General features: G+C 51.7%; 1 protein-coding gene across 5 annotated transcripts in view; it reads left to right on the top strand.

The window, feature by feature from the left end:
• The window catches only part of CDH22 (cadherin 22), a 133,247-nt gene extending 115,188 nt beyond the window's left edge, over positions 1-18,059 (top strand). For all 5 annotated transcript variants that reach the window (XM_035298746.3, XM_035298744.3, XM_054255411.2 and 2 more), the window contains 4 exons: positions 5,336-5,457; positions 5,577-5,694; positions 13,582-13,833; positions 16,708-18,059. In XM_035298746.3, coding sequence (XP_035154637.1) covers positions 5,336-5,457; positions 5,577-5,694; positions 13,582-13,833; positions 16,708-17,291 — 1,076 coding nt within the window. In that variant the 3' untranslated portion in view covers positions 17,292-18,059. The remainder of the gene's footprint in view (positions 1-5,335; positions 5,458-5,576; positions 5,695-13,581; positions 13,834-16,707) is intronic.
• The last annotated feature ends 3,397 nt before the right edge of the window (positions 18,060-21,456 follow it).

The raw sequence follows: 21,456 nt of genomic DNA, 5'->3' as shown, positions 1-21,456 counted from the left end.
GTGTCTGGTAGGATGGCAAAGGGCGAATGGAAATAAGGTCTTTAGGGGAGGCCTCTCCAAGAAGAAATCTGGGCGAAGACCTGAAGGAGGTAAAGGAGCGAACTTGGAGCAGAGCAAAAGAGGGAGAGGCGGTAGCGACGAGGCCACAGCAGGATGATCACAGTGGGTCTTGTGGGCACGGGGGACTTGGGCTTATCCTCGGGTCACCCAGAACCAAGAGCAATCAAGGAAAGCTTCCTGGAGGAAGCAGGGACATTTGTTTGGGGCCTTGAAGGCAAAATGGATTCTGACAGCTAAAGACATGAAAGGCAACCCCATGTGGTGGTTAAAAAATCCCCCTTTAAACCAGACCAGGTTTGAGTCCCAGCTCCTATGAGACCTTGGGCCGCCCCTCTGAGTTCATTTCCTCATCAGTGAAACAGCAACAATACCAGTCTCTGCCTCCCACCAGGGTTGGCAGGATGAAACGGTGCTGTCCAGACCCTGGTCTTTGGCAGGTGTTTAATATACGTTTGTTGCCATTCTTCCAGGGAGGAACACATTCCTAGGAGTGCCCTAACAGGGGCACCAGGCCAGGCCCCATCTCCTCTTCCCTTCTCACCGGCCCCCACGCTCACTCAGATTGGTCGGATGTCAAATGAGTAACTGTTCTAGGGGCTGGGATCCTCCTTGGAAGAGATCCAGAGTCTCATCATTCACAGCCTCCCCTCCCACCCCAGGGCCTTCGCATGTGCCGATCCCACTGCCTGAGACAATCTTTCCTTTCCCATCCCCCTTGCGCCATTACTTCCCAGTCAGGACTCAGCAGGACTCAGCAGAAATATCACTTAGTCCAGGAAAAAAAATTCTGCATCCCACCAGCCAAGACCCCCTGCTCCAAGCTCTCACAGCTCCTGAACTTCTTTTCCGTCAGCTCTTCTCACAGTCTGGAGTAATCTCTGTCCCTGCCACCAGACCGAGACCATGCTGTCTTGTTCACTGCTGTGTCCTTGGTACAAAGGAGATGCTTGATCCACAACTGTCAGCAAAAAGCACAGGTCTCAGTTCCAGATTGTCCAGTCCAATCCCCTGTCCATTACACAGAAGAAACTCTGAGGCCCAGCGGAGGCCAGAGACCTGCCCCACTCCACAGCACTTCTCCTGTTCCGAGTTTGGTCTCTCCCCAAGGCACCCTGAGCTGCCCAGCCTCCTCAGGCCCCTCAGACCCCCCAGGGCTTCACCTGCCACCTCCCCGGATTAATGGTGAGGCAGCTCAAGGAGGAAGCACCGGGCCAAAGCACGTTTAATTTTAATTTAGGAATCAGTTAAGGCTGCAGGCCTGCTCAGCCCCGGGCTGTCAATCAGCCTTCCTCAAGGCTGCATCAATTAGTTTAAAAATATTGAATGTAATTTTGCCTGACACAACATATTGCAGCTACTGCAAAATATAATTTATTTTAGAAGAAGAAATAATTAAACTAATTTGCATGTCAGTCAGCTGAACTGAAAAGCCAAACGGGGAGGGCTGTGGGGGACCCAGTCCTTGGAGGGGGCACCTGCCACTGGCCATTGTGTGAGAGCCGCTTGGGCCCAGGTCAAGCCACAGCTGCCACTGAATGGACAGACGCTCAGGCAGCAGGAGGGTCCCTGATGTTGTATCAGGACAAAGAACTTGGAGTCGGGAGGTTTCGGACCCAGCCCCAGCTCTGCGGCTGACTCACCTAGGGCTGTGAGGAAAACCCTTGCCCCTCCATGAGCCTCAGTTTCCTCATCCAGAAAGTGGGATTAACAAGGCCTTCTTCAAGGGTTATTTCAAAGATCACATGAGGTCATAATAAGAGAGGGTGTTGTGAACTGGAAAATCCTGCACAGGAGGTCAAGCTTATCAACTGATGGATTCCTTGTTTTATCCCAGAAACATTTAAGGTGGCAAAAATAGGATTATTTTCCAATTCTTATAAATTCCATTCTTATAAATGATACTAACTGTGATAGGACGGGTTTGGAGGAAGCCAACCAGGTTGGATCCCCCGCCTCCCAGTCACCCTAGGGTAGTGGTTTACAAACCTTGCTACAGGTTGATCCCCTGGAGCTGTTTAAAAAAAAGCATCCACGAGCCTTGGGTGTCAGTGTTGTTTAAAGGCTTCCCAGGTGATTGTAATGTAGCCATGCTGGCAACACACTGCCACAGTGGCAATGGCAGTGACAATGGGTGCTGACCTGGGGCCAGCCCATGAGCTCTGAGCTTCCAGGCTAGCCCCAAATTCAGGATTTCCTAGAATAAGATCTGTAGATGGCAACTTTGGCAATTTAGGGGTCACTCAACTGCCCCACTGCTCAGGTCTGAGACTCTCACTCATGCCAAGCACACTAGGGTACTTGTGAAATTTTAAAAGAAGAGGTAGGAGAGACCCAGCATAGCCCAAAGCAGAGGTGCTATAATAGGGGTCTCATCTGCAGTGAGACCAGCACTCCAGGAGGGATCACCCACTCAGCAGTCCCTCCTACTCTACCTTCGACATAGGACTCTGTCTCTCCCACCAGCCCCTACACCCCTACCACCCTCCACTGCAGAGGAAAGTGCCCTGCAGGGACACTAGGCCCTGGCCGCCCCCTCTACTCTCCCTCTGCCTCTGCTGGGAGAGAGGCGCCTGTTCCTGGCTGTGGGCCTCACCTCCCTCCTCCCAAAACCACCCGCCGTCTGTCTGTTGAAATTCTCCAGCAACGCACTCTTAAAAATAACGGTTCACCCGGCATTCCCAGTCACGACTCCCATCTCTCGCCCCGGAAAAGCCCCCTCTAATCACTGGAGTGGCAGATCTGGGTGAGCTGAGAAGATAATGTGCCCCTGGCTAAGAGGAACTCCAGAGAGAAGCCGGGGTCTCAGTTAATTAAGAACTCAGCCCCTTCCTTTTCCTGACCGACCCCCCAGGAGGTGGCTGCACTTGCCCTCCTATCTCTGTTTCTCTCTTTATCAACACGTGAGCAGCTGCCATCAGCACACAGCGGACCCCCAATTCACAGCAGGAGGCAATCAACTAGTCCCCACTCCCCGGGAAACTCATGGGGAGCCTGGATGTCTAGAAGCTTTCAGGCTGTCCCTAAGAGAGCTCCCTGCCAGCCCAGCCAGAGATCCCCATCTTCCAAGTCACTGCTTGGAAGTGAGGTATGGTTTCCTCCCTCAGGAGATGTTACTGAGGTTGCTGGCAGGTGGAACATGTCAGTAATGTACATGTGGCCAAGATAGCAGAGGATGGGGCACCAGAGAGCACTGAGAGGTCTGGGCTGGTCGGGGGTTAGAAAGCACCAACAGGGGCCAGGCGAGGTGGCTCACACCTGTAATCCCAGCACTTTGGGAGGCCGAGGCGGGTGGATCACGAGGTCAAGAGATCGAGACCATCCTGATCAACATAGTGAAACCCCGTCTCTACTAAAAATACAAAAACATAGCTGGGCATGGTGGTGCGTGCCTGTAATCCCAGCTACTCAGGAGGCTGAGGCAGGAGAATTGCCTGAACCCAGGAGGCGGAGGTTGCAGTGAGCTGAGATCGTACCATTGCACGCCAGCCTGGGTAACAAGAGCGAAACTCTGTCTCAAAGAAAAAAAAAAGAAAGAAAGCACCAACATTCAGGGCACTGTTCAGACAGGACAGGCTGGGATAAAGTATTCCACATCCTAGAGTTATTTAATGTCATTGCTGATAAGACCCTTTGAGGCTGTCTGTTTATTTACAAATGCTTATACAGCACTTGCTGTGTGTTGTACACACAGTTGTAAGTGCCCTGCAGATATTAACTTCACCCAGCTATTAACCCATTTATGCCTGAGGTTGCAATTTTTTGAATTTTTGCAATCAGACCTTGGCGATGACCTTGAGCAGTAGGATATAAATAACTTCCACATGCTCAGTGTTCCAGTAATGGAACACTAGGCATAAATGGGTCAGTATTAGACCCATTTTGCAGGTGAGAAAATTGAGGCACAGAGAGGTCAAGTGACATGGCTCAGATTACACAGACATAAAGTGGCAGAGCTGGAATCAGAACTACCCAGAATTGCTCATAATCACTATACCCTCTGTTCATTTTCCAGGTGTGGAAACTGATGTCAGAGAAGGCAGGGTCTTACCCAAGACCAAACACTGGGTCAGGGACATAGCCACGCCTGGAATTCAAGCCTCCTGCAGTCTCATTCCTTCCAGGCTTCATTCATTCATTCATTTATTCATTCAGCAAATATTAATGTATTCGAATATGACAGGGACCATGACCTTGAAGACATCCTAACTCGGAGGGGTGAGGACATCATAGTTTTGCTGGCCAAGATCTACCTCCTTGGACCTGCCTGGCGCTTTCAGAATCAGGTCTTGAGAAAAGAGAGGTTTTGGAGTTTAGCTGCCAGCTGACCCATGTCTTGAAAGCATCCCATGTTTTAGTTTCTCCTTTGCAATATGGGGATAGAAATTGTTCCAAACCACAGGATTCTGCAAGGATACTTCAAATAAGTATCTGCTGTGTGCTCTGTGGTGGTGGGGCAGAGGGAGATGGCAGTGGCGATGACAGTGTTGTTGGGGGCCAGGGATGTGATGGTGATATTGGTGATTACGATGGGGTGATAGTGGTAACACGTGGGCTGGTGATGGTGGTTGTGGTGACTTTGGAAGAGATGGTGGTGGTATTGGTGATGATGATAGTGATGGTGATATTGGTGATGGTGATGGGGTTGGTGGTGGTGGTGAGGGTGGTGATGGTGATGGCTTTAGTATTATCTGTGGTAAAGATGATGAGTGTGGCACTAGAGGATGTGGTTCTGGTGGTGGTGGTGCTAATTCTAATGGTGATGGTAGTGATGGTGATGACCTGATGGTGGTGGTAGCGATGGCAATGGTGATGGCAGCAGTGTCAGGATGGTGATGGTGGTACTGATCATTATGTTGGTAGACACACTGATGATAATGCTAATGGTGGTATTGGTAATGGCTTAATGATGGCAATGGTAATAGTAATAGTAGTGGTGACAGCAAAGGTAGCCATCGTGGAGACAGTGATGGTGGTGTTAATGCTGACCGTGGTGATGCTGTTGGTGATGGCAATGGGTGCTACTGGCGATTGTGGTGGTGAGGGTTGTAGTGGTAATACCAATGGTGCCAAGGCTGATGGTAATGGTGGTGATGGTCACAATGATGATTACTCAACTTATGCCCAAATGTTCCCAGTTCTGGTGCTTGTACCAACTTGGTTAACCCACAAATCTCTCAGTGTGACCCCACTGCCCACTGTTGTCCTTGTAGTAGAGAGGCGGTTACCTAGTTCTCACACTTGATGCCTCTCCCCTGCCCTTGTGCTCTCATTACAGACAATCATGCCCAGCTGTCCCGGGCATCCCTAAGGATCCGAATCCTGGATGTGAACGACAATCCCCCAGAACTGGCCACACCCTACGAGGCAGCTGTATGCGAGGATGCCAAGCCAGGCCAGGTACCCCTGTGGGGCTGGGGCTGGGGATTGCCTCCAGGACTGGCCAGTGGCACCCTATACCTGGGCCCAGACTGGTCTCAGCCTCACCACTAGCCCCCTATCCCCTCCTCACCCCTCAGCTTATCCAGACCATCAGCGTGGTGGACAGAGATGAGCCCCAAGGCGGGCACCGCTTCTATTTCCGCCTGGTGCCTGAAGCTCCCAGCAACCCTCATTTCTCTCTGCTTGACATCCAAGGTGAGCCTCCAGATCCTAGGATGCAAGGAGGGAGGGACACAGTCTCCCTGCCCTGTTCCCATATTATAGACAGAGGGATAGAGGCATCCACAGGGCCTGTGTTGGATCTAAGATCACATGGAAAGTCTGGGCCAAGCTGGAGCTGCTACCCAGCCCACTGGCCAAACACAAGCAGGGTGTGGGCTGATGGAGTGGAGGAGGGCATCCCAGAGATGAGAAATGGCAGATGGGAAAACATAGATAGAAATAAATGAGGAGTGATTGTGCCAGAGTCCAGGGTGGAAAGAGCCCCTCTTCTGAGTGAAGACTGAACTAAGCCACATGCACCCCCGCCCTGAAGGTTTTTGGTTTTTTATTTGATTTTTTTTTTTTTTTTTTTTGAGACAGGGTCTCCCTCTGTCACCCAGGCTGGAGTGCAGTGGCCTGTTGCCACATCCACCTCCCAGGCACAAGCAATTCTCCTATCTTAGCCTCTCAAGTAGCTGGGACTATAAGCATGTGCCATGATGCCCAGCTAATTTTTGTATTTTTTGTAGAGACGGGATTTTTGCTGTATTGCCCAGACTAGTCTTGTACTCCCAGGCTCAAGCTATCGGCCTGCCTTGGCCTCCCAAAGTGCTAGGATTACAGATGTGAGCCACTGTGCCCAGGCCACGATGCAGTTTAAAAACTGCCTTATTCCACTCACATTCCTCTTTTAGTTTTTGAAATTGTTCTTGAAACAAAGTCTCACTTTGTTACCAGGCATCAGTGCAGTGGTGCAATCATAGCTCACTGCAGCCTTGAACTCCTAGGGTCAAACAGTCCTGCATCAGCCACCCGAGTAGCTGGCACTACAGGTGCACACCATCATACCTGGCTAATTTTTTTATTTTTTGTAGCAATGGGATCTTGCTGCGTTGTCCAGGCTGGTATCGAGCTACTGGGCTCAAACCATCCTCCTACCTTGGCCTCCTAAAGAGCGGGGATTACAGGTGTGAGACACCACGCCAGACCCACTCACATTTCTCTCTGCATCCTCACAGCCAGTGAGGTAGTTTTCTAACCCTTCTCCCCGTTTTGCAGGTGATAGAACTGAAACTCTAAGAGGGAAAGAGCCCTGCCCAGGGTCATAGAGGGCCTCGGTGGTGTGGGTAGGATTCAGTGCACCCCCATCTCAGGTCCAGTGTGCCTCTTGCCTAAGCACAGTACCTGGAAAGCAAACTGCCCCACCCTGCCTGACTCCACTGTAAGATTCCCCTCTTCTGGCTCTCACAAGTTCCTCACGATGTTCACGTTTGAACCTTTAAGGAATAGACTGAGGGAAGGGGCAGTCACCAGACTGGAAATAAGAGACCAGGCTCAGCAAAGGGTGCTCTATATAACCCTAGCAAGCACCTGGTCCTCTCGGGGTTTTTTATGTTGTTATTGGTTTTGTTTTTTGGAGTGTTTTTTGTTTTTTGGTTTTTTTTGAGACGGCCTCTCATTCTGTCACCCAGGCTGGAGTGCAGTGGCTCGATCTCAGCTCACTGCAACCACCACCTCCCCTGGTCAAGAGATTCTCCTGCCTCATTCTCCCGAGTAGCTGGGGTTACAGGCACACCACCATCCCTGGCTAATTTTTGTATTTTTAGTAGAGACAGGGTTTCACCATGTTGGCCAAGCTGGTCTTGAACTCCTGACTTCAGGTGATCCACCTGCCTTGGCTTCCCAAAGTGCTGGGGTGCCTGTTCCTCTCTAAGCCTCAGTTTCATCATCTAGAATGGGATGATAACACCTTCTGCCTTGAGCAGCCAGGTAGCCCCAGTAAGATAAGGGCCACCAAGATATAGTGTTAATACCTAGAAATGTCAATTTCTATATCCAGCAATTATTTATTGAGCAATTATTGAGACAAAAAGCCTCTGTGTCAGGGTCTGCTCTGGATCCTGGCAATCCAATAGCAAACACAACAAAACCTAGTCTATATTCTAGTGAGGTGAGACAAAAATTATACAAATGATGATAAGCGGCTGGGGTGAGGGAATAATACAGTCTCCACAAGGGTCTGGGCTTGACTTTGTTCAACCCTGGGTACCTGGAGCAGGGCTTGGCGCATAGTAGGTGTTTGATAAAATGTGTTTGATGAAACAGTGAAAAGTAAAGCAGGGGCTCAACATGGTGGCTCACATCGGTAATCCCAGCACTTTGGGAGGCTGAGTTGGGGGAGATCACTTGAGGTCAGAAGTTCGAGATCAGCCTGGCCAACATGGTGAAACCCTGTCTCTACTGAAAATACAAAAATTAGTCGGGTGTGGTGGCAACCTGTAATTCCAGCTACTCTGGAGGATGAGGCAGGAGAATCGCTTGAGCCTAGGAGTTTGAGGCTCCATTGAGCATGATTGCACCACTGCACTCCAGCCTGGGAGACAGAGTGTGGCCTTGTCTCAGCCAATCAATAAATACAAATAACTAATGAAAAATAATAAAGGTATTTAACAACCAGTACAGCTCAGCTAGCCAATCAGAAAGGACGCTGGCCAAAACCTGGAGCAGGACCCCAGAAACCCTGCCTCGCCAGGCACTAACTCCTTCATGGCTTGATTGTGTCAAAGTTGGGAGGATGCCAGGGGGAAAGGCTGAGGCAGCAGGGAGGGACTTGGGAGGCTCAGAGTCAACAGCTATTTAAACCTTTTTTGGAAGTATTTCAATATTTTAACAACCGGTACATTCCTGCCTACTCATTATTCCAGTAGTATCCTGAGCTGGTCACAGGAAACACAGCTAGCCTTGGCTCAACTCTGCCAAGTTCACAAGGCTTTCCAACCCCAGGGGCCCAAGATTCTGCCTCAATTGCTTTTGTTTAGCTGGGGGGCCACCAGACCTGCCATCCAGAGTGCCACCTGGTGTAAGCTCCGGGGACAAGGTGGCAGGAGCACGCTGAGGTCACAGCAGCCGTGGAAGTCCTCCTCCTCCAGTCCCTCAGCCCCTTCCCACTACTTGCCAAGCCCCCTCCTCCTCACTGTATAAATATCCTAGGTGACAAACGGCTACCCCAACCCATCTGTTTCTTTGTACAAATGTGTAGCCAGTTTGGAAACGTGATTTATAAATATTGCCTTTGCAGCCAGGGATTGACACTGATGTATGTCAGGCCAGATGGATGGATGCAGCACTGGGCACAGATCCCACCTAGAAGGGTGGGGTAGGGGGCTGGGGTAGCCAGCGGCTTCCCCAGCAGAAACCAGCTGCTACCCAGGAGGGCAGCTTGATACATTCAGGGATGATGCCTGGGGATTCCCCTTCATGAGGTGGAGGAGTGGTGGGGACCAGAGTTCCCAGAACATATGGTCCCATGGCCCGAGACAGCAACCCTGAGACAAACATCCCTGTTCTTGCTTGGCAATCCGTGGCTGAGCCGGAGCCAGCCACTCATTTCTCAAATCTTCCTACTTCTCTGTGCCTCCACTACTACTATTATTGCACACCTAAAACACAGGAGAGCTTCCTGGCTGTTCTTCCACATCAGCTCCTGCATTTTAGATGATAAGCTCCCTCAACTAGAACACAGGCCCAGCAAGGACAGGGACCACATCTGTCTCATCCATTGCAGTATTCCCAGGGGCTGGAATAGTCCTGATAGAGAGATGGTGCTCAATTCTTACTTGCTGTTGAATGAACGGGTTTGTCACTAGATCACTTCTTCGCTTAAAGCCCATCAATCAATGACCTCCTGTTGCTTTTAAGAAAATTACCCCAATTCTGGCCAGGAGTGGTGGCTCACACATGTAATCCCAGCACTTTAGGAGGCCAAGGCAGGCAGATCACTTGAGGCCAGGAGTTTGAGACCAGCCTGGGTGACATGGTGAAACCCAGTCTCTACTAAAAAGTACAAAAATTAGCTGGTCGTGGTGGCAGACGCCTGTAATCCCAGCTATTCCAGAGACTGAGGCAGGAGAATTGCTTGAACCCACAGGCAGAGGTTGCAGTGAGCCGAGATTGCACCTCCGCACTCTAACCTGGGCAACAGAGCTAGATTCTGTCTCAAAAAAAAAAAAAAGAAAGAAAGAAAAGAAAAGAAGTGACCCAAATTCCTTACCACAGCCTCCCAGGCTTCCCACAGTGAGCACCGGCCTCCTCCTCCAGTCTCATCTTGACTCGTCATAGCTATTACCCTCATCCCTCCAGCCACAAAGGCCTGAGTGTCCCTGAATGTGTTATGCTTCTTCCAGCCCCAAGGCCTTTGCATGCACTGTTCCCTCTCCCTACAATCATCGTTCAGGCTCAGGAATCATATCACTTCTCCCAAGAAGCTCTCCCCAACCTCCTCAGCTGGCTCAGGTCCTCTGTTATGTGCTCTTCCTATATTCTTCCTTTGCAGCACTCACCATGGTTTGTAATTGTAGACTAAACTGGGGGTTTATTTGATTAGCACTGTTTCTCACACTGAAATATGAGCTCTGATCCAGGACCAGCCGTGAGCTGGCTTAGCTCTCTATTGTTTTCTCACAGTGAATAGCATGGTGCCTAGCACATAATAGTTAATAAAGATTTGTTGGATGGAGGCCAGGCATGGTGGCCCACACCTGTAATCCCAGCACTTTGGGAGGCCAAGGCAAGAGGAACCCAGGAGTTTGAGACCAGCCTAGACAATATAATGGGACCTCGTCAGTACATCAAAAAAAAACCTTTAGATTTTTTTTTAATTAGCTGCACATGGTGGTGTGCACCTGCAGTCCTGGCTGCTCAGGAACCTAAGGCGGGAGGATTGCTTGAGCCTGGGAGGCAGACGTCACAGTAAGCTGAGGTCACCACTGCACTCCAGCCTGGGTGACAGAGCGAGACCGTGTCTCAAGGCACAAAAAAAAAGATTTGTTGGATGGATGGAAGAAAAGAAGAGTGCTTTCACTGGAAAAATTCAGACGAGTCACTCGTCTCTGAGCCACAATTTCCATATATACAAAATGGGAATAATGCCACAACTCCTAATGGGTTGTGAGGATTAAGCATTACTATGCATTTAAAATATGCAGAGAGTCCTTGATGCATAAAAAATATACATGCAAATGGGTCCCATGCCATTCCCTCTTTCCCCATCTTGCCCTCCAGTCTTCTTTCTTCCCCAGTGGAAGGAAGATTTTTCAATCCAGTGGGGTTGATGCGCCCTTAGCAGGAGAGCTAGAGTTCAAGCCTGAATGTCGCTAGTTTGAACTGTTGAACTTGGCTCAATCTTCCCAAGTTCACAAAGCTTTCCAACCCAATGAGCCCAAGATTCTGCCTCCATTGCTTGTGTTTCACTGGGATGGCCACCAGAGCTGCCATCTAGTGTGACCACCCAGTGTAAGCTCTGGGGACAGGGTGGCAGCAGTGACCTGAAGAGGTCACTTCTTGGGAGACCAAGACCACCAGTTCTCCCAAAAGCTGTGGTTCATTCAATGATTGCTCTTCAAGACTGGTTCCGTGCCAGCCCTGGCCAGCCATGCAGTGGAGAAACAGGCGCACACTAACTCAACACAACGTGACAAGTGCTGGAACAGAACTGTGCATGGCACCTGCGTCGTCAGAGCAGGGAGCGGGGAGCCATAAATCCTTCCTTCCCAGGGAAGCGGAGAAAGGAGGCCACAAGAAAGGAGGTGACATTTAGCTAGAGCATGACAGATGAGGAATTTGCCCAGGCAGGAAGGTGAAGAGGGTGTTCCAGATAGTGGGAACTTTATGAGCAAAGGCAGGGCGGCCTAGACAGGGAGGCAGCAGCAGGTGCAGGACAGGGAAGATGGGGGCGGAGTCTGAAAAAATATTAACCACCATTTATTAAGCATTTCTTTGGGCTGGGAACTTTTCTAAGGGTTATGTGTGAATTACACCATTTAATCCTCACACCTGTGTGATACTTTCTGAGTTTACAAACGGGTAAGCTGAAGCTTAGTGAAGCTCAGTGGAGCCGAGCACAGTGGCTCATTCCTGTAATCCCAGCACTTTGGGAGGCCAAGGTGGGCAGATCACAAGGTCAGGAGTTCAAGACCAGCTTGGCCGACATAGTGAAACCCTGTCTCTACTAAAAATACAAAAATTAGCTGGGTGTGGTAGCAGGCACCTGTAGTCCCAGCTACTCAGGAGGCTGAAGCAGGAGAATCCCTTGAACTCAGGAGGTGGAGGTTGTCCGAGATCATGCCACTGCACTCCAGCCTGGGTGACACAGCAAGACTCTGCCTCAAAAATAAAAAAAGAAGCAGCTCAGTGGGTTTCCCAAGCTAGTAAATGATAGACTTGCATTATTTTTCAACATTTTAATGGCAATTCTCAAATGTGTGTAAAAGGAGATAGGCTAATGGAATGAATCCTTATGTGCCCAGCACCTCATGGGCAGCCTTCAACTTGTGGCCAGTCATACTGCCTCTGGACCTGCAGTCCACTTCCAAAATTGCCAAAGCCCATGAGTCAGATGCTCCCAGGGCCCCTTCTCTTACATGGTATCCATGATGAGAAAGGCCAGATCTGGGGCACTGAATTGGGGAGGGCTAGGGAAGGGGCTGGGTTAACTGGGGCCATGAAGCAGGATAAGGAACCCAGGCTGCCAACAGATCTCTCAGATCTGGTTCTCAGATTAGAGAGGCCAGACTGAAGACTGCAGGGAGAAGGAGGACTGGAGGCCCCCAGCGGGAAGACAGGGCCCCCTTTGGCAGAGTTGGCTGTGAAGGGCAGACGGCAGCCTTCGGAGCTCTGGGCACTTCGTGCCCCTGTGTGCAGAACTGAGAGGGGCCATCAAAATGACAGAGGGTCAGGTGGCCTGACTCCTACAGAACAGGTGTGAAGGAGGTAGGAAGGGCGGAGAAGGGGGTGCCACCTGTCACCTCAGCCTGTGCTCCAACACAGCCACCATCCCCCTGCATCCTGACTGGCTTCCCCAGTGACAGGCTGAATCAGTGCCATGAGTTCCATTGTGTTCGTTCACTGTCCTCTCTGGCCGCCTGTGTGAAAAGGGAAGATGTGGGTAAGGAGTCCTCAACACTCCAGAGCCCCTCATCAGGCCCCTCGCCACACCCCCCAGCCCTCTAGGCTCAGCCTCTTAGGCAGAGACTCCTCGTCAGGCTCCAGGACTCTCAACTGGCCTTGGGATATGAAGGACAGAAAGATTCGACAGCCAAAGGCAGATGCCAGCCAGCCTTCCCAGTCCCCTCTGATAATCCAGGACTTGTCAGGGCCCAACAAACCACAACCCAAGGACCCCAGGACTCCTAAGGTCAGAATAGCTGGGAAGCTGGGGTCGACCCAGGACTCCTAAGGTCAGAATAGCTGGGAAGCTGGGGTCGACCCAGGACTCCTAAGGTCAGAATAGCTGGGAAGCTGGGGTCGACCCAGGACTCCTAAGGTCAGAATAGCTGGGAAGCTGGGGTGGACCCAGGACTCCTAAGGTCAGAATAGCTGGGAAGCTGGGGTGGACCCAGGACTCCTAAGGTCAGAATAGCTGGGAAGCTGGGGTGGAATCTAGAACAGAAACAGGCTGTTGAGACAAATGGCAAAAAAAAAAAAAAAAAAAAAAAACTGACGTAGCCAGGGACAGGACCTTGGCCTAGCTGGAGACAGAATCTTGGAATAGCTGGGGACCTTGGCCTAGTGGGGGACAAAATCTTAGAATAGCTGAGAACAGAATCTTGGGACAGCTGAGGACAGTTGTGGGCTACGTGGGGACAGGATCTTTGGGCAGCTGAGGGCAGAATTTGGGGGACAGAATCTTTGGGCAGCATGAGGCAGAATGTGGAGGCAGCTGGTACATTATTTTGGGAGTCAGACAAGAGATCCATGAGTCCACTGGGAGGCTGTAGTTTTGGGCATAGGGAAGCAAATCTCGGGATGCAATCAGGAGGTGGCTAGGACAAGGATGCTGACCCTGGGCCCCACGTCACACTGCACCCCCGTCTTCTGGAACAGACAACACCGCTGCAGTGCACACGCAGCACGTGGGTTTCAACCGGCAGGAGCAGGACGTGTTCTTCCTGCCCATCCTGGTGGTGGACAGCGGGCCGCCCACGCTGAGCAGCACGGGCACACTCACCATCCGCATCTGTGGCTGCGACAGCTCTGGTGCCATCCAGTCGTGCAACACCACGGCCTTTGTCATGGCTGCCTCCCTCAGCCCTGGTGCCCTCATCGCCCTCTTGGTCTGCGTTCTCATCCTGGTCGGTGAGTCCCTCGAGAGCCACCCACCCCTGCCTGATTGACCCCCATCCTGGGCTCCTGGGTTTCCTTCCTAACCAGCCCGCGTGGGGCCTCAGCTTCCCTCTCCACATGAGGATGGGCTGGTGGAACCATCTCCAAGCTCTAACACGCAGTCCCCTTGAGGAGTCTTCTAAGAGCAGAGTGGCCCCGCCACAAATTCCAGGACTGAGTTCACCGTGGGCCACCCCCTGCACAGCCCAAACCCCACCCTAATTTTTAAAAACCAATCATATTTTTAAAAATTCTCTCATGTGAACGGTCCTTTTTTATTCTCTATGTAGGACTTTTAGTAAAAGGGCTATTGTGAACCTCACAATTGTATGACCAGGCATATTATCCCATTTTTCAGATGAAAACACTGAGGCCCAGAAAAGTTAGGTGGCTGGTATAAGGGTACCAGATAGCCTTCAGATTTGATATTAGGTCTTCTCACTCTGTGTCCTCTGCTCCTCTAACTACTACCTGCTATGAATCTAAACTGAAAGCAAAATCTCAAGTCATTGGCGGTGGGGGGCAAAATCCACACTGATACCAGCCCACTAGCAGCCATTTGAACCCCAAAGTGTCCCCAATGAAGAGGTCAAGTTTCAGAAGCTAACCTGGATTTGAGTGGCCATGTGCCACCTGTCACACCTATGGCCACCCAAGTACAGAAGGGCACTGAGGCCAAAGCTCGAGGAGCTCAAGGGAGGTCCAAGTGTAGATTCCAGCTCTGCTGTGCTCCCTGGGAGACGTCAGCAGCCTCCCCCGCCCTCCCTGCCTAGAACCGGCATGGCCTCTGTCCACCCTCTGAGGACATGCCCATGGCCAGGCTGTACCTCCTCAGGCCCCTGAAGGGCCCTAGGCAGGCTCCTCCTAGTTGGGAGCCCCCGCTTTCTCTCCCCATCCCAGCTCGTGGCTCAGAAACCCTTTTTCCAGAGGGTGCACTTTACAGCGGTTTCATTTTCTGAGGCAGTGCAAACAAATTTCTGCCTAATTGCCCACAAACGAAGAAAGTGCACATCAGTGCTCTAAAGGTGACAGGCGGAATCGCTGATCAGGCCTGGCACATCTGTCGCCCGCCACCCACAAACCTCACCATCTGCTCCCGCGGGCTTCCCCCTCCATAGCTCCCAGCCTCCGCTCCGAAAGCCATCCATCCATCTTTCCATTCTCTCCTGACACCTTCCGTCCCTGTGGCCTCCCTCCGGGCCTGTCCCCAGATCCCGTGCTCTTCCCTATCACAAGCCACCTTGTTAGGTGGTGAGCAGGTGCCCTGCTCCATGGCCCTTGCAGCCAGCTCTGGCCACTGGAGCTGTTTGGAGAAGCAAAAAGAATCCAGTACCTAGCACAGTACCTGGTACATGTCTGTCCATCTGTCTGTCTATCCATCCATCATCATTTACCTATACATCCATTGAGTCCCTCCCATGTGCTAGACCCTGAGATTTAGCAGTCAACAGAAGAGACCTAAAAGCTCCGAGTAACTGAAAAGTTGGGGATCCTAACACTGAGAAAGGGGAGACTCAGGGTGGGGAAGGGGAAAAAAATTAGTATTTCACCTTTGAACATGTTAAATTTGAGATTCTCTTGGTCAACAAGAGGACACGTTGAGTAGGAAATGGAATGTATGATCTAGATTTCAGGGAAGAGGTCCAGTCTGGAGGCTGAGATATGGGAATTGTCAGTTTCTAAACGGAACTTTTAAAGCCGTAATAAGACTGAAGGAGAGCTCCAAGAGAGGGAGCATGGATACGGAACCAGGGTCTGAGTCCTAGGACATCTGAATTAAGAGAGGCAAGGAAAAGCCTGCTTAGAAGAGGGAGAATGAGTGTTCAGTCAAGTGGGAGGTGGAGGAGGAGAGTGTGGAGTCCTAGAAATCAGGTGAAGAAAGCCAGGACGGGACAATCATTCATTCACTTACCCATGTCTCCATCCAACTCTTTCTTCAGTCATTCATTCATTCAACAAGCATGCTTCAAGTGCTCACTGCATGCCAGGCACCAAGCCAGGGGAACATTTCCCAGGTCCTCAAGGGTAGCTTAGGGTTTGCGTTTTAGGGTGGAGACAGGCGTGGTAAAACAGCAAAGTCTGGTCTGTGACAGAGCTGTGGCTTTCAAACTTGAGGGGCCTCTTCTTGTCTGAGGGTCTTGTTAAAACACACATCCCCCTCCACTGCCACAAGATTCGTGGGAGGATCCAAGGGTCTGCATTTCTAACAAGCTCCAAGGGGATACTGCTTTTGCCCAGGGGCCGCACTTTGAGAACCAGTATGATAGAGGAAGGAGCCCCTTCCTGGGGAATCTTGGAGGGGAAGGCATGGAACCTGGCCCGCAGCTCTCAGGGTTCCTGCAGACCTTGACCTGAGAACCAAAGGGCTGAGTAGGAGCTCAGGACTTCTGGTGTGGACAGAGGAGGGTGAAGTGAAAGAGAGGTCAAGTGAAGGACATCTTTCACACCCCCTCCCCAGCTCCATCTGTTTCTCAGCTGCCTGCTTCACATCCCCAGCATCTAGAGTCCTCAGAGAATGTATCTCTTCATAGAGCTGAGAAGGGAGACCTCGGGCCTCCACACCCAGGAAAACCTTTAACACTGCTCTCCCGTTGGCTACCTCCACCCCAGAGGTAATCTAGCCTTGACTTGCATACCTCCCGAGATGGGTAGCTCACTACCTCTCCAGACACTCAGCTCAGTTCTGACTGTAAGAATGGCTTTTTGAACAGAATTCTAAGAAATCTGTAGGAGGGTTGAGGCTGGGCCCACTCTGCTGGTAGAAGGCGGGAGGAGACGGGGTAGAGGGTCCTCCTAACGCCCTGGGAGGGGCTTGGCCCTCAGTCACCCTCTCTGTCCCCCTCGCAGTGCTGGTGCTGCTGATCCTCACCCTCAGGCGCCACCACAAGAGCCACCTGAGCTCAGACGAGGATGAGGACATGCGGGACAACGTCATCAAATACAACGACGAAGGCGGCGGCGAGCAGGACACGGAAGCCTACGACATGTCGGCGCTGCGGAGCCTCTACGACTTCGGCGAGCTCAAGGGCGGCGACGGGGGCGGCGGCGCGGGAGGGGGCGCGGGCGGCGGCGCTGACGGGGGCGCGGGCGGGGGCGCGGGCAGCCCCCCGCAGGCCCACCTGCCCTCCGAGCGCCACTCGCTGCCGCAGGGGCCGCCGAGCCCGGAGCCGGACTTCTCGGTGTTCAGGGACTTCATCAGCCGCAAGGTGGCGCTGGCGGACGGGGACCTGTCGGTGCCGCCCTACGACGCCTTCCAGACCTACGCCTTCGAGGGCGCGGACTCGCCGGCCGCCTCGCTCAGCTCGCTGCACAGCGGCTCGTCAGGCTCCGAGCAGGACTTCGCCTATCTCAGCAGCTGGGGTCCGCGCTTCCGGCCCCTGGCCGCGCTCTACGCCGGCCACCGCGGGGACGACGAGGCCCAGGCCTCCTAGCCCCGCGCCTTGCCGTCGGGGCGCGGCTGCTCCCCCGCCCAGCACCCGCCGGGGTCCCAGGACGAAGCGTTTCCCCCGCGGACCCGCTGCCCCGCCCTCCGCTCACCCTCCCTCGGCGGCCGGACGGAGGGCAACTTGCGAGGGGCGGACTCCCCCACTCCTCCTCCGCTAGAGGTGCAGCTTAGCAGCCCGGAGCTGCGGGATTCTGACCAACGTCATTAAAACTGAGGCGAGACCGGGCACGGTGTGGCTCTGGGGTTAGAACGGGAGATGGGGGTGGCGTTGCCGAGTCGGGAAGGGGCGGGTTACTCAATCCTGGCCTGGAGGAGAATGCTGGAGCGAGCACGCCGCTGAGATGCCCCCGCCTCAGGTTTCCCCCATCAGAGTTAAGAGGAAGGAAGGCTGTTCATTTACTAAGCACCTACTGTGTGCTGGGACGCTGTACAGAGACCAGCTCAGTCATCATAGAAACCATGAGGTGGGGTCGTGCACGAAATAGAAGGGGAAATGACCCCAGAGAAGTGGCTGTGACCCATCCCAGGGCCCCTGGCCAGTGAATGGTGGAGCCTCCGGCACTGACCAGCTGCCTGGCCTCGGGCAAGTCACTTCACTTCTCTGGGCGTCAGTTTCCTCATCTGTCAAATGGGGTTAATAACAGAACCTACCTCGAAGAGTTGTGAGGCTAAAAAGGGTTCGTATGTGTCAAATGGTTAGGACAGTGCCTGGCACATAGTAGGTGTTCAATAAATGCTAGCCTTTGTTACTGTTCTTATCTTTGTGGTTCTTAGAAGCCCAGTGTGTCTGCCTCCAAGGTCTGACCTCTCTCCCTTGCTGCATATGCCCTTGCCCTTTTCCCAACATCTCCAAGGGGAGAGGGAAAGGTTGCAACAGTCAGCTCTTGATCCTGCCCTGCATGGGTATAAGGACACCCCCAGCAACTGTGGAGCCTTTGGGAGTCTCAATCACACTGAAATACCAGCAGTACCAAGCAAGAACAAGCTGGGTGACTCCAGGACTTGCATGGATGCAAGGACTGGCGGGAGGCAGAGGGGTCAGAAGCCACTGGGCAAGGGCCAGGGGGTGGGGGCCTTATCTGTTTGACTTTGGAATCCATCAGTCTCCCCACTCATGGATCCCAAATTAAGAACCCCTGGTCTAAGTCACCTGAAGAGTTTACAGCTCTAAAACTATATGATTATAAAATACAGGTTATTTGTCCTCCCACCTCCCCCCATGCCCAAGTGATTCATTCATTCCACATTAATCCAACGTGAATTCCAGCTCCTGCTAGCTGGGCATCCTTCAGCAGGGTCCTCCACTGCTGAAGCCTCAGTTTCCTTATCTGTAAAATGGGGGTAATGATAGTCTCTTCCTTAAAGGATTGTTAAAAGTCTTAAAGCAGATAGTGGGTGTTAAGCTCTGAACATAGTGCCTTCCTGATATGTGGATAGTGCCCAATAAAGGTTTATTAGCCTTATTTTCCTTACCCTCCCAGGGAGCGCTCATTCATTCCCTCCACATTTGCCAAGATCTAGAGACAGCCAGTAAGTTCTAATGCCTTACCCACATTATTTTTCTCATTTAGGTACTGTCAGCCCCAGTTCACAGATGAGGAAACTGAGGCTGAGTGAGTAGTAAACTGCCCAGAGTTACACAGTTGATAGGTATTTCCTCCCTTCCAATAGCTCAAGACCTAAGTTGGAGGAAGGAAGTGGATCAGGGAGCGGAAGCAGCCAAAAATAATGTGTTTGCTAAGAGTTGTAGCAGAGTTACCAGAAAAAGATGCTGGAAGCACTGAAGAAAGACTGAGTAATCCTGGAGGGCTTCCCAGAGGAAGTAACTTCAACCAGGTCTTGAAGAATGAGTATAGGATGTGAGGTGGCCAAGCGAGCAAGAGTATTCCAAGCAGATCTGCAAAAGCTGGAGGGGGGAGAGGAGGCAAGAAGCATGTGGCAGCTTCAGGAAGGATGTGTGGCCTGGGGGCTGGATCACAGGGTGGAGGAGTGCTGGGAGGTGAGGCAGGGAAGGCTAGTTAGAGGTAGTTTGAGAAGAACTTGAAGGCCAGGTTAAGGAACATGATAGCTTGCTCAACTTGAACCTCCCTTCTAAAGTCCATTGATAGTGGCCAGTGGCAGGGATGTGGTATTAGTATGGTAAACCCAAGTGGAGGGATATTTGGGAACCCCCAGATCATCCCATGTGGGACCCTTACCCCATGGTTCCTATAGCTCATGCTACAAATGGGCATGGTAACTTGGGGACCACTGGGGAGATGCCCTCTCTCCCCTGCATGCCCAGCTCTCTCATACAGAACCCAACAGCACTTCTGAGGTTGGTTGCCAGCTCCATTGCAGAAGGGGGAAACTGACACCCAGAGGACTAAAGTGACTGGTTCAAGGTCTCCCAGCTAGTATGGGACAGAGCAGGGACAGCACAGGTCCCCCGGCTCCAAGTCTACCCCTTCCGCATGCACGGGTTGCCTTAGCAGATACTGACCCTGACAAGAAGGAGGTTACAGGCAGGTCACATGTCCACAGGGACACATGGACATGAAGTCACAGGTCCCTTGAACATCTGTCTAAACCTCACACATGGAGAAGGACTTACCTAAGGTCACCCAGAGTCAAAGATCTTGCCAGAAATAAAGAACATTATTTATCCAGATTCGCCTTCCAAGCCTTTGGCTCTGCTCTTTACCCACTGTGTGACTTTTTCCTTCCTCCCTCCCTTCCTCCCTCCCTTCCTTTCTCTTTCTTTCTTTCCTTTCTTTCCTTCTTCCTTCCTTCCCTTCCTTCCCTTCCTTCCTTCCCTCCCTTCCTTCCCTCCCTCCCTCCTTTCTTTCTTTCTTTTTCTACCAACCTTCCTTTCTTCCTTTCTTTCTTTCTTTTTCTTTCTTTAGGGTCTTACTCTGTTGCCCAGCTGCAGCACAGTGGCACGATCATGGCTCACTGCAGCCTCAATGTACCAGGCCCTACTGATCCTCCCACCCCAGTTCCCCAAGTAGTTGGGACACGAACATGCACCACCACACCTAGCTAATTTTTTGTAGAGATGGATTCTTGCTATGTTGCCCAGGCTGGTCTCAAACTCCTAGGCTCAAGTGATCCTCCTGCTTTGGCCTCCCAAAGTGCTGGGATTACAAGCATGAGCCACCAGGCCCAGCCACTGTGTGACTTCAGACAGTTATTTACCTTTGGTGTGCCTCCATTTTCTTATCCATAAGGTGCATATGCTCAGACCACCTGCTTCATAGGGTTGCAATAAGGATAAAACCCAATAGCAACAGCTGACACTGAGCACTTCACATAAATTAACGCATTTAATCCCACAACGACGCAATGAGGTAGCCCCTGTTTTACAGGTGAGAAAACTGAGGCACAAGGAGATTAAGCAACTTGTACAAGATCAAAGACTAGTAGTGGAGATGCTGAGACTTCAACCCGGGTACTCTGGCCCCCAGGACCTACCCCGTCAGCAGCACACACAGTGTCCGACACACAAGAAGCCCCAAAAGTCCCTGCGGTCTGTGCTCTGGGGAGCTTGTTCCTCTAGTCACCACCACATTCCACAGCCTGCAGGCGTCCTCAAGCCTCCCCCTGATTTCTGCTAGTTCCAGAGTAGGGTGTGGAGGAAAAGGTAACGGTCTTCTATCCTCTTTGCTTCCAGCTCCCGCAACCACACGTGCTACCTCCACTGGGTGCTGAGCCAGCCCAGAGTGAAATCCAGTGAGTCCTGCCCTTTCACTGAGTTGTACAAGGTGTCTATTCTTGCCAAGCATGTGTGAGATTTTCTGATGACCTGGGGTCACGGAGGAGGGTATTATGGGACACACAGATTTTGGTGAGCTGTCTCATTGATTCCCACAGGTTCCCCAAGAGTTCCAAATCCTCTCCCTGTGTTAGGCAGAAAATACAGCCATGCCAGCTCCAGGCTCCAAATGAGCAAGCCCAGCTCTATTGAGGAGCTTAGAAAATAAAGAGCCTTCCATTTACTATGCCTGCCCTCCTTACAAGGCATCTAGGAAGATGAAAAGAAAAATATTCCCCTTTTATTGTCATCATCACCATCCCCATCATTATCAAGGGATAAAAGAGTATTCAGGGTCTTGAGCAAGAATTGATGTGTAATTGGCCAAGGATTTCAGAAGCAGGGATATTAATGACAA

Source organism: Callithrix jacchus, chromosome 5 (assembly GCF_049354715.1).
Source record: "Callithrix jacchus isolate 240 chromosome 5, calJac240_pri, whole genome shotgun sequence".
NCBI lineage: Eukaryota > Metazoa > Chordata > Mammalia > Primates > Cebidae > Callithrix > Callithrix jacchus.
Note: the sequence above shows the minus strand (reverse complement) of the source record. Positions and strands in the feature narration are given on the sequence as shown.